Here is a 12,118-nt window from a genome sequence, read left to right as displayed (position 1 = left end):
GACTGACCTTTAAGGCCAACACTGAGCCTGGTGGTGGTGGTGGTGGTGCATGCCTTTAATCCCGGTACTCAGGAGGCAGGCAGGTTTCTGTGAGCTCACGGTCTACCAGGTCTACAAACGAACTCCAGGACAGACAGCTCTGTATAACAAGACCCCGTGTAAGATGCAGCAGCAGCAGCAAAGCTTGCAGGCCTCCTCTGGCCTTTCCAAGCAGCCATCACCACCCACATGCCAAGCCACAAACCCAGACACAGCGAGACCTCAGTCCTGAGTCTGACATCTCCAAGGAGTCAGAGCCTATGCTTTCTGCCTGGTTCACCTGGAGTTACTGACCAAGTGAGGGCTTTGTCCCCCTCTTCTGGGGGTGAGGGAGCATTCTGTCTTGGATCCAGTGAGCCTTAGAAGACTCCTTAAGGGAGTATGAAGTGAGTTGGGTACAAGCAGTGGGCAGATCTGAGAGAGGTGGGAGGGGCCAATTCTAACCTATAGGGAGGAGTAAGGAGACAGGGAACTTGGTCAGCACAGAGGATCAAATTCCTCTGGGGTGAACTCGAGATAAAAGGCTGACACACTGGAAGCTTGCTGAGGACACTGCAAGGGAGACTTCCACTTTCTCCTTTGCACTCATCCAGCAGAACAAGGCCGTAAGCGCCACAGTGCCGGACAGAAACCTCCGGGCTCTTCGGTGTCCCAGTCTGCTGGCCCTTCTTATCCCTCCTTACTCGGAGTCTGCCTGAGAGAACAGGAGAATGGAGCTGGGCAGGACTCAGATAAGACTTGACCCCAGGTAAGTGAGGGCGGCAGGTCTTGGGCTGGGAGCCAGTTGCTAAGGAACAGTGGCAGCCCCTATCACTCTGGCCTATCCCTCCCTGGCTCCCTCTTAGGGCCCTTTGGCTTCCAGCACTCAGAACAAGATAAGATTGAAAACTGGGAATCCCCTCAGGCCTCGGGAAAACTGGGATTGGATCAGCACGTGGCCACTTCAGGGCTGTGAATTGCCTCCCTATAGGAGCAGAGAAAGATTACAGAGGAGGAGGTTGCAGAAGGCACCCCCAGACACACATACACAGAACTTCTGACCAAAAAGCAGGCCGGCCCACCCCTGATGCTATGGGATCACTCCCCTTCTTTCCTTCCTTCCTTCCTTCCTTCCTTCCTTCCTTCCTTCCTTCCTTCCTTCCTTCTTTCTCTTTCTTTCTTTCTTTCTTTCTTTCTTTCTTTCTTTCTTTCTCTCTTTCTTTCTTTCTTTCTTTCTTCTTTCTGATAGCGTCCTATCATGTAATGGAAGCTGGCCTTAAACTAAGATTCCCCCTGCCTCAGCCTCCCTCCCCAGTGCTGGGATTACAAACCTGCATTGCCATGTCTGTCTACGGGTCCCCTTCTTTCTCTTGGGACCCAGCTGATCCTCCCTGACCAGCTGAACTACCGCCCCGATGAAGCTGCCCATGGCTTGTTTTATACTCTAACCTAAGCCAGTTCTCCGGGGCCTCGAGGAAAAATGGACTAGCTCCTAGCACTCAGGAGTGTTTGAGGGGTATCAAACTGTGTTGTCTGCCACACCCCTTCCCCAGATGCCTGGTTCTGAGAACTGGTGTCTCTCCAGGTACACAGTAGATCTTCTGGAGCTGCTGAAAACCAACTACAGCATCTCCTCTGCTTGCTTCTCCTACCCTCCCACTGCAGCTCAGCTCCTGAGAGGTGAGTCGGGGTGCCCCCTGGAGGAGTTGAAAGTCAGGACAACTGGGGGAGCTGAGGGGAGTTGGTTCACATCTGGCCAGTGTGAGAGGGTGGCTGGCCCGATGTTCATAATGGCTAAGGCCTTGGAGAAGGTCAGTTCTCCCAAGGACCCAGAGGACCACAACGAGACATGAAAATCTAGTTCAGGAGACAAATCTGAGGCTGGGCCTCCACCTCAGATGCGTTCAAACCAGGGACACTAGGATCTGGGACATTTATTTGTGTTTCTGGCTTTCAAGATGGCACCTATATAACCCAAGCCCCACATCTCCCCCAGAGTGTGCGCATACTCCCTGAGAGCTCACAGCTCTGCAGAGGGGTGGGCTCGGCTGGCGTGAGCCTGCAAACTTGTCCTCCTGGTGTCCAGCTGCTTTTGAAAGTGGAAGACACCGGAGGCAGCTGAGATCACGCTTTCTACCTCCAAACCCCCAAGAACAAAGTGGCGCGTGTGCTTTTAGGAGGGAAATGGCCAGGCTAGTTTTATCTCGTCGCTTACTCCATGAGAATCCATTTCTGAAATGAGAGGCTCTTGGTGGTTCCTCCGACATAGACGCCTCCAAAGCAAGGGGACACTGCCAGGTGCAGAGGGAAGCAGATGTGGCCAGGTCCTTGGGCTAAGGATAACTCTGTTTCAGATGCTCTGGGCCAGGGTGTTATCAGCTGCAGGGGTCCAGAGACGCCTGGTGGCACTCTGTGGTTAGTGCCAGCAGGTGGCTGGCTGCACCCAGCTCTAAGAGCCTCATAATCAGGGAGTGGAGCTGGAGGGACAAACATCATCTTACACCCGAAGGTAATATCCAGAAAGGTATTTGGCATGTCTGCAGACGGTTTGAGTGACCACACTGGAGGTTGCCTGCCCTCGGCAGCTAACGGGTAGATATTAAGGAGGCCACTAGACCACCTGCAGGGTACAGTACAGTCCTCCACGGTAGGAGCCTCCATAGTACGGCTCCCTGTGGTATGACCCCCCAACAGTATAACCCTCCACAGCACAGCCCTCCACAGCACAGCCCTCCATAGGAAAGCTCCCCACAGAGTCGAAGTGTCAGCAGTACCTGGCCTCTGGAACGTTGCCTCACACAACACACTAATTTTCGTACCTCCTTGCTACCAGAGCGCATGCGCAGGTAAACCCCCGCAAAGGATTTGGAAACAGATTGATTCTCTGGGTCTCACAGTCAAGTAGGCTGCCTGGTGAGACCGAGGCAGGAGGGATTTGGGGAGTGTAGAGCGGTACGGTTACAGAGGGAGCGGTGGGTTCCCCACACCGGGAAGGTTCCTCTGGCAAGGTTGGTGGGTACTCGTGGTGGAGCTTGGGGCAAGTGAAAGGGCTGGGCAGTTGAGGTGGGGCTGGAATAAGGTCAAGCCTGAGTTTGTACTTTATCCTCAAGATGGAGCCACTACTGAGGGCTGTAAGATTGGGAGGGGCTGGAAGGAGAGTTTCAGGACCTTTAATCAGTAGTCAGAATGACGTGGGGGAAAGAGCCTTGAGCGGGGTTAAAACCAAGAGGTTGTTGACCCCATCAAGTTGGCCACAGAGGTTGAACCGGGGCAGCAGGAAGGAAAGAAACACAACATGCGGCCGACACGAACCAGGAGCCCTGGTAAATATTTAGACAGGAGAGTGATTCTGAGCGTGGCAATGACCCACGGGAGACTCGAAGGGAAGGAGGATGCTGTGAAACTGCTTCCAGCTCCTTTGCTTCTTATGTGATTAGAAAGGGCTATTCTGGAACTATTAAAGCTTTTCATGACCAGGGTAGTTATTAGTTTTTGATATGATTCCAGTTAAAATCTTTAATTTTGTTTTAAATTAAACTGACCTAACGTTTATCTAGAGTCGGGATGGTTTGGGGAAGGTGTAAAAAGGGAGGTTTCCCTGCAAGCGATGAAGGCTTGTGTTAAGCTTCCAGCAGCTGAAGCAATGAGGTCACAATGGCAAAGGGCCTGGAGGAGAAAAACAACAAAGCTTTGTGTCCAGAGGCAGTGCCAGGCCATCTAGGGGGTGCACAAAAAAGGACGCTGTGGGACATAGGGGTGCACACAAAAGGATGCAGTGGGACGTGGGGTACACACAAAAGGACACTGTGGGATAGGCTCCTAGGTAGATGTACAGAACTCCTGTCTATTCCCAAGGAAATAAATGCACAGGAAATTTAATTCAGGAAGATTAAGGACATAAATGTAAAATTAAAACTTTTTAATTAAAAAAGTAGAAATTGTCTTTATGGTTAGTAACAGCAAAATAATTTCTTAAAATTCAAGAAAGGGTCAGTGATATATATGGCTCAGGGGGTAAAAATGCTTGTGTGCAAGTCTGCAGACCTGAGTCTGATACCCAGGACCATGTTAACAAAAACAAACAACAGACAAACAAACAGCTGATATGCGGCAGTCACACCCGACATAATATATCATACCTACAAATAACATATCATACCTACAAATACCACAAAGCCCGAGCTCCCTCTCCTCAGCCCAGCAGTTTTTTTTTTTTTTTTTTTTTGGTTTTTCGAGACAGGGTTTCTCTGTGGTTTTGGAGCCTGTCCTCGAACTAGCTCTTGTAGACCAGGCTGGTCTCGAACTCACAGAGATCTGCCTGACTCTGCCTCCCCCAGTGCTGGGATTAAAGGCGCGTGCCACCACTGCCCGGCTCAGCCCAGCAGTTCTAATTCCAGGCTTATGCTAGAGAAACTTGCTTCTCTGCACCAAGGAGACACACCCAAGGGTGCTAATTGCAACATCAGCTTCTCATGATGAAAGCAGTAAAAGTTACAGAAATACGGTTGGGCAAAAAAACATTTAGAGTTTGTAAGATTCCATTTGAATAACCTATTTATTGTATGTATTTGTTTATTGTAATTATTATTATTAGTTTCTTGAGACAGGGTCTTGTGTAGTTCTGGCTGTTCTAGAACTCTCTATGTAGACTAGGCTGGTCTCAAACTCACAGATATCCCCCTGCCTCTGCCTCTTGAGTACTGGATTTAAAGGCATGTGCCACCACTGCCCTGCTCACCCTGCTTTCTTATAGAAGCCAGGACCCCCAGTCTCGGGGTGGCACTACTACAGTGGGTGGGGTCCTCCTCCCATCAATCACTCATTAAGAAAACACCCTAAAGCCAGGCGGTGGTGGCTCACGCCTTTAATTCCAGCACTCAGGAGGCAAAAGCAGGCAGATCTCTGTGAGTTCGAGACCAGCCTGGTCTAGAAGAGCTAGTTCCAGGACAGGAACCAAAAAAGCTACAGAGAAACCCTGTCTCGAAAAATCAAAAAAAAAAAAAAAAAAAAAAAAAAAAAAAAAAAAAAAAAAAAAAAAAAAAAAAAAAAAAAAAAAAAAAAAAAAAAAAAAAAAAAAAAAGAAAAGAAAGAAAGAAAAGAGAAGAAAAGAAAACGCCCTAAAAGGTTGACCACCATCTTATGAAGGCTTTTTCTCTACTGAGGTTCCCTCCTCTCTGATGATTCTAGCTTGTGTCAAATTGAATCGTGGGCATACTTAAAGAACAGTTACTGTTACTTGGCAACAGAACAGAGAACAGCCTGACAAGGTCCCTGCCTCAGCGGTGGAGGTAATATGAAAGTATGGAAAGACATAAAGAACCTCACTCAACTGGGCGGGCCACAGCACACAGGCTGCCGGGACACGTGGCTAAAGTCTAGTACAGGCCCAGGAGCCAGACACGCAGAAGTCAGGGAGAAAAGCAGAGGCCAAAGAGAAAGCCCTGGGGGCAGGTGCAGAACCGGCTCATCCTGAGGGCTGGAAGAATGAACTCTCCTGTCTGGAACACAGAGAAGAGCTGGGATGAAAGCGTTTTTAATTAGTGTGGAATAATTGTGCACATTGATGGTGTACAGGCCAGTATTTCAACACACGCATACGAAGAACTCTGATCAAACCAGAATGGCTAACTTCCCCAGCCCCTTGTCTCTCTATTTGGAACCTTCAAGCTCCTGTTTCTAGTCTTTGGTAAAATGCGAACTAGTTTTTGTGAATTATCGTTACCCTAGAAACGATAGGCTGTGGAACCCTAGCTGTCTCTCCTGCTACCCAGTCTTCCTCTACAGACCCCTCGCCTTTCTGCTGTGAAATATGTGTTGTCCTACCTCATTTTAAAAAAACTCCCTTGAGTCTGGAGAATGCAGGGTATGAAGATCCCAGTTCAGAGGCCAGGGGGAGAGCCAGGAATGGGCTCCTGGGAGATTTCCAAGAAGGGACCAGACAGGGTTTGAGCTTTGGTGTGCTTGTGTGAGCACACCACCGTTGCACACGGATTGCTAGTGTTAGACTATGCACGGCCATCTCACCTTTGAAATGGAAAATTTAAAAATGTTGGGGGCTAAGGGGGATAGCTCAATGCCACAAAAGCATTAAGGACCTCAGTTCAGACCCCCCAGTGCTCACATAAAAAGCATGGTGAGGTACATATGTACACCCAGCACTAGGGAGGCAGAGATGGATGGATCCCTAGAGTTCGTCGCCTAGCAAGTCCAGTCAGATTGGTGTGCTCCAGGTTCAATGAGAGATGCTGCTTAAACAACGTAGAGGTCGGATGAAATGGCTTGGGAAGATGTTTCTAATTGTGAGGAAAAGTTAAAGACCCTTTGTAGGGTCAGACATGATGGTACACACTTTTAATCCCAAGCACTTGAGAGTCAAGGGCAGGAGAATTTCTGTGAGCTCAAGTCTAGACCCTGTCTTAAAACATACACACACATGCACACACACGCACACGAGCGCGCGGGCTCTTTTCAGCAGTCATTACTGGAGCAGCATCTGACCTTCAATTCATTGGCATCTACTCCCTTTCTCCTCTAGAACTGGGCCCATTGGAAATTGCCCTCACCATCATCTTGACCTTTCTTACCCTGGGCTCAATTGCCATCTTCCTGGAGGATGCTCTTTATCTGTACAAGAACACCCTTTGCCCCATCAAGAGGAGGACTCTGATCTGGAGTAGTTCTGCGCCAACGGTGAGGATGCTGGTGTTGGTCCTTCAAATGCTGGCACTGGCCTTTTAGATGCTGGCGCCGGCCCTGCAGATGCTGGCACTGGCCCCGGGAGATGGGGCAGGTTGGTCTGAGAGTTCTCCTAAACTCATTTGCTCCAGAACCGAGCTGCCTGCTAGCGCTATGTCGCACTGGGGATGTGAACTGACTTCCACCTGTTTGCCAGTGGGATGGCGTCTTCTTGCAGAGGGCTGCAGAGACAGCAACCCACTTGGCACCAGCTGTGCCACTCTTTCTCCCTTCACTATGGCACCGCTGTTAAGAGCAAGCCACCTTCCAATCTGCAGGTATTTGTCTCCAGAGGGTCAGACTCAGTGTTGCCCTGCCGCTGTGTGTACTGAACACACTACCACTGAGCCACAGCTCCAGCAACTCTAAGTCTTTTTTAAACTTACCTATGCAGCCATTGCATAGGACCTGGATTTAATTTATTCAGTTATTTTCCAGCTGCAATTCTGCTTATTTTAAAATGGATTTATTATTATTGTTGCTATTATTATTATTATTGTGTGTGTGTGTGTGTGTGTGTGTGTGCGCACGCACACACAATGAGGGGGGAGCATGCATGCCACAGCTCATGTGTGGAGATCAGAAGACAAATTTGTGCAGTCAGGTCTCCTGTTCCACTCTTTACATGGGTTCTGGCGATTGACTTCAAGTTGCCAGGTTTTCGTAGGAAACAAACACCTTTACACGCTGAGCCATCTCGCCAGTCCTTGTTTCTATTTTGGTTGGTTCTGGGTACAGAGCCCAGGGCCCGATGCAGGCTCTACCCTGACCCAGTCACAGCAGCCAGCAAGTGGAAGGACTAGCACCTCAGACGCACAGATCTGGCGTTTTTGAACCCTAGCTACAAAAAGTTGGGATGGTCTGGCTCGTCTCACCCTAACCTGCATCATGTTCTCCTGCAAGCAGGTGGTGTCTGTGCTCTGCTGCTTTGGTCTCTGGATCCCTCGCGCACTCACACTTGTGGAAATGGTCATAACCTCGTGAGTGTCTGACCCTGAACCCACCACTGGGGATGAGCTCCCCTCTATGGTCCTTTCCTGATCCCCAAGCCTCCAGAGTCCTTTAAGCCTCATTGATATTAATCTAGCTCTTGCCAACCTGTGCTAACGAAAGGCTCTTGAACTTCGGCTTGTGCTCAGGGAATGCCTTTTTGGGGCATACTCCTGGGACACCTGTTTGTTTCCAGTCCCCTTCCCAGTCCTCTGGACCCAGTCACCTCTCTTGTTCCTCATGTCATGCCTCTAAAATGCCAGCCCCAGCTGGGCAGTGGTGGCACACACCATTAATCCCAACATGTGGGAGCAGAGGCAGGTGAATCTCTGAGTTAGAGGCCAGCCAGGTCTACAGATGGAGTTCCAGGACAGCCTGGCCTACACAGAGAAACCCTGTCTTGAAAAGCCAACTAAAATGCCCGGCCCATTGCCTTCTCCCTCAGCGAGCCCCGTCTCTCTTTAGCAGCAAAGGGGCACACTGTGGCGCTCTTGCAATCCTGCTTCTCTCGACCAGGTTCTATGCCATAGTCTTTTACCTGCTGATGCTGGTCATGGTGGAAGGCTTCGGTGGGAAGGAAGCAGTTCTGAGGACACTGAAGGACATCCCGATGAGGGTGCACACGGGTCCCTGCTGCTGTTGCTGCCCTTGCTGCCCGCCCCTCATACTTACCAGGTGAGGCAGGGGAGACGAATCTCACAGGGACAAGTGAACACGTGACTCTGTAATCCTAGTTCAAGGCTCTTGAAGTTAGGGGCTGTATGGGACAAAGCCAATGATAAAAGCAGGCATCCCACAGCCAGGAACCCCAACATGGGCTCCCAGCACCCCAGAGAGAGGGAAACAGGAATAATTCATATTTTAAAAGTGTGCATTAGTGTTTTGCCTTGGGTTTCGGGACCCCTGGAACTGGATGGCAGTTTGATCTTCCATGTGGGTGCTGGTGGTTGAACCTGGGTCCTCTACAAGAACAATCAGTGCCTTTAACCCCTGAGCTGTTTCTCCAGCCCCAGAGGAAGAATTTGTATGCTTCAGCTCACTGCCTTCCTTACTCACTTACTTTTTTTGGAGACAGGGTTTCTCTGTGTAGCCCTGGCTGTCCTGGACCTCTGTAGACCAGGCTGGCCTTGAACTCACAGAGATCCACCGGCTTCTGCCTCCCAATTACTGGGGTTCAAGTTGTTCACTATCATGTCCAGCTTACAATGCATACTTTAGTGGCCAAGGGAAAACTGTAGGTTGAGTGCTTGCTTGTCCCTCTGCCTACTCTGAGTAATGAACCTGACGTCAATACTTGGAGCTCCTGCTCAAAAGACTTTGTCAGAGGCTCAGACTACCCCCTACTGTGCCGTCACCCATGAGACATTTTTGTGTCTCCATGGCAGCCTAGCCTTAGTCCAGGAGCTCAGTGGAGGAGGTAGGCTTCCTCAGGGTGGGTGGTGTACGGGTCCATGTTCTTAACTCCCTTCCTCCTTCAGGAAGAAGCTTCAGCTGCTGATGTTGGGCCCTTTCCAGTATGCCTTCTTCAAGATACTGCTGAACATAGTGGGCCTGTTTCTCATCCCTGATGGCATCTTTGATCCGTCAGATGTAAGCCAAGAGACAGCAGAAGAGTCTTAAGACTTGTTATCTTTGGGTTCTAGAACTAGTATCCGAGCACCAGCAACACAGAGCAGGGCGGCCACAGGAAGAGTAGCAGCCCACAGAATCCAGTGGGGAAATGGTCCAGGCTCTGGGGCTTTTGTATCACCTTTCTCCACATGGAAGAGGAGAAACAAAAAGAGGGTTTGTCTTCCTGACTGCCTTCTGATCTGCCACCAGATCTCTGAGAAAAGCACGGCTCTGTGGATCAACACTTTCCTCGGCGCGTCCACGCTGTTCGCTCTCTGGTCGCTGGCCATCATTTTCCGGCAAGCCAAGTTGCACCTGAGTGAACAGAATATGGGATCCAAGTTTGCTGTCTTCCAGGTAACTAAACCCTAGAAACGGTGTTTGACAAAACGTGACAAGTTAGGATAACAGAGGCAGAAGTGGACCTACTAGTCGTAACCTCTGGGTCTCCTGGGAGACCTGGAACATCATCCCCATTCTCTTCTACTGCATCTTTTATTTGCCTTGCTGTACCACAGAATATCACCAACCAGGATTAAAACAACAGATACGTATTGTAGCACAGATCTAGATCCTGGAAACCCCAAATTAAAATGTAGGCAGGGCCGCGATCTCTCTGGAACCTGGAAGTACCCGGCTTGCCACTTCCTCTCTGGAATTGGCCAGCAATCCATGGTGGTCCTTGCCTGACCTTCTGCTGTCTCACTCCAACCTCTGCCTCCATCATCACACGACCTTGTCCACCTGCCTGCATTTTATGTGCTGGATGCCACTGGGGGCACAGGAGAGAGAGGGGCTGAATTTGTTTATGAGCGACCCTAATGAATGAGGGGGAAGCAGGATTACAATTTGCCCGAAGGTGAAATATGCATCAATTTTTAATAGTTCTAAACTTTAGCCCCCATAACTGCAGAGGCTAGGGTATGCCTAAGCTGCACTGGCCTCAGGACCAGGGCTGGCAGGTGCCACCCCCCCCCCACACACCTGCCTCTCCTCTCCCACAGGTTCTTGTCATCCTGACCGCCCTGCAGCCCTCCATTTTCTCCGTCTTAGCTAGCACCGGGCAGATTGCTTGCTCACCTCCCTTTCCTTCTAAAACCAGGTCTCAAGGTAAGTGTGTGGGACTCCTTCCTGTGTTGCGGGTGAGCCTGGGGACAGAGGAGGGGAGAGAGGCCCTTGGGACAGAAGTCGCGCAAGCCTGATGTCTGCTCAGAATGTACAGGAAGAATCCAAGAAACCAGGCAGAGACTCTGAGGCCCCTTCCCTCTCTCATCAGACATCTGCAATGTCCCCAGCTTGAGGCCAGTCCTAATGGGCATGGGGTTCAGCCCTCACCTTGGGACAAGAATGGGTACAGTTAGGAAGCAGACTCAGATCACAGCCGTCAAAGCTGAGTTCTGGATACCATTAATCTGCCTTGCTCCGCACAGCAGTTTGGTATCCCTAGGTCCTGGTTCAGAGGTAAGCTGAAGCCTCTCAGCTTGCTCGCCAGGACCGCAGCGTAACCTGTCACGTTCCGCTCCACACTGCAGTGATGAACTGCCACATGCTCGTCGTGGAGACCTTCCTGATGACGGTGCTGGCACGGATGTACTACCGAAGGAAAGATGGCAAGGTTGGGTATGAGACTTCTTCGGCACCAGACCCGGACTTGAAACTCAAAGCCTGAGGCAAGTGGCTGGGACTATGGAAAAGATACTGTCCTCAGGAGAGCATGAGAGTCCTTCTGTCCCTCAACCTGAACCAGCGGTTCAGGCTCCCACTGGCAGCGCAGGCTGGCAGATTCCATGTGACTACAGGGATGAGGGGAAGGTGCTGGACTGAAGCTTTGCTCAGGGAAGGCATTTAAAGTTTTAAAATGAACAGGGTGATGGCTGAGACTCTGCAGAGGGCACAGTGCTTCTGTGGCTGCCACGACTGGTCACCCTGGGCATTTGCACAGCAGAATAAAGGGGAGAAGAGTACGTGGTCTATGTATGGTTTATCAGTGGGAGCAGACCTTAGCTGGGCAGAGCAGCACCAGGCCAGCCTCCCGAAGAAGCCGGCTCTGCAGTACAAGCCGTGCTTTCCTTGGGGGCATCAGCTGGCCATGGGAGGGCTGAGGCCTCATGGTGCCAGCTTTTGAAGTTTTCTATAAGAAGCTGCAAATGGAACTGTCGTTCATATCGCCATGAAGCTTGAACTTGAGGGCAGAGGTCGGGACACAAGCTCAAAGGAACTGAGAATGCACGTAAAAGGTTCCTCCCAAAGTCGGGAGGTGGTGGCATCCACCTTTAATCCCAGCATTAGGGAGGTTCTCTGAGTTCGAGGCCAGCCTGGTCTATAAGAGCTAGTTCCAGGGCAGGCAGGCACCAAAGCTACAGAGAAGTCCTGTTTCGAAAAACCAAAAAGAAAAAGAAAATAAAAAGATATCAACACACATATGCCTGGCCAAAACTACAGGAAATAGAAACACCAGGCAAAACCACATGGCCTTTATTTGGCTAAATGACAAAAGCCAAAATAACTCTGAACAAATTAAGACAGGAAAGCGATACATTGAACTCGGAGGCAAACTCCCCTTGACTCCCACAGTGATGGGCGGGTGTTCATGGCACGGGTGAGTCTTTCCAACAGTGTTTCCTGCTCAGGAGTCTAGATGCAAACCACCTAAGCAGTCAGTTCTCACTGTTTAAAACAGTTCCCCCAAGACGGTGGGAGGTGCCCACTTCAAACCTAGCAGAACCCGACCTTGGCCACCCGAATGTTAATCCTGCCATTCCTG

General features: G+C 50.3%; 1 protein-coding gene across 1 annotated transcript; it reads left to right on the top strand.

Annotated features, from left to right (window-relative positions):
• The first annotated feature begins 510 nt into the window (after positions 1-510).
• On the top strand, positions 511-12,071 carry Slc51a (solute carrier family 51 member A). The gene is made up of 9 exons (XM_050159808.1): positions 511-787; positions 1,604-1,698; positions 6,554-6,708; positions 7,660-7,733; positions 8,260-8,418; positions 9,222-9,333; positions 9,565-9,711; positions 10,359-10,464; positions 10,887-12,071. The coding sequence occupies exons 1-9, from the start codon at positions 750-752 to the stop codon at positions 11,021-11,023; spliced, it is 1,023 nt and encodes a 340-aa protein (XP_050015765.1). The 5' UTR covers positions 511-749; the 3' UTR covers positions 11,024-12,071.
• The last annotated feature ends 47 nt before the right edge of the window (positions 12,072-12,118 follow it).

The sequence above is a fragment of the Alexandromys fortis genome, unplaced genomic scaffold (assembly GCF_014885135.2).
Source record: "Alexandromys fortis isolate MF-2015 unplaced genomic scaffold, M_Fortis_MF-2015_v1.1 scaffold_119, whole genome shotgun sequence".
Taxonomy (NCBI): Eukaryota; Metazoa; Chordata; class Mammalia; order Rodentia; family Cricetidae; genus Alexandromys; species Alexandromys fortis.
Note: the sequence above shows the minus strand (reverse complement) of the source record. Positions and strands in the feature narration are given on the sequence as shown.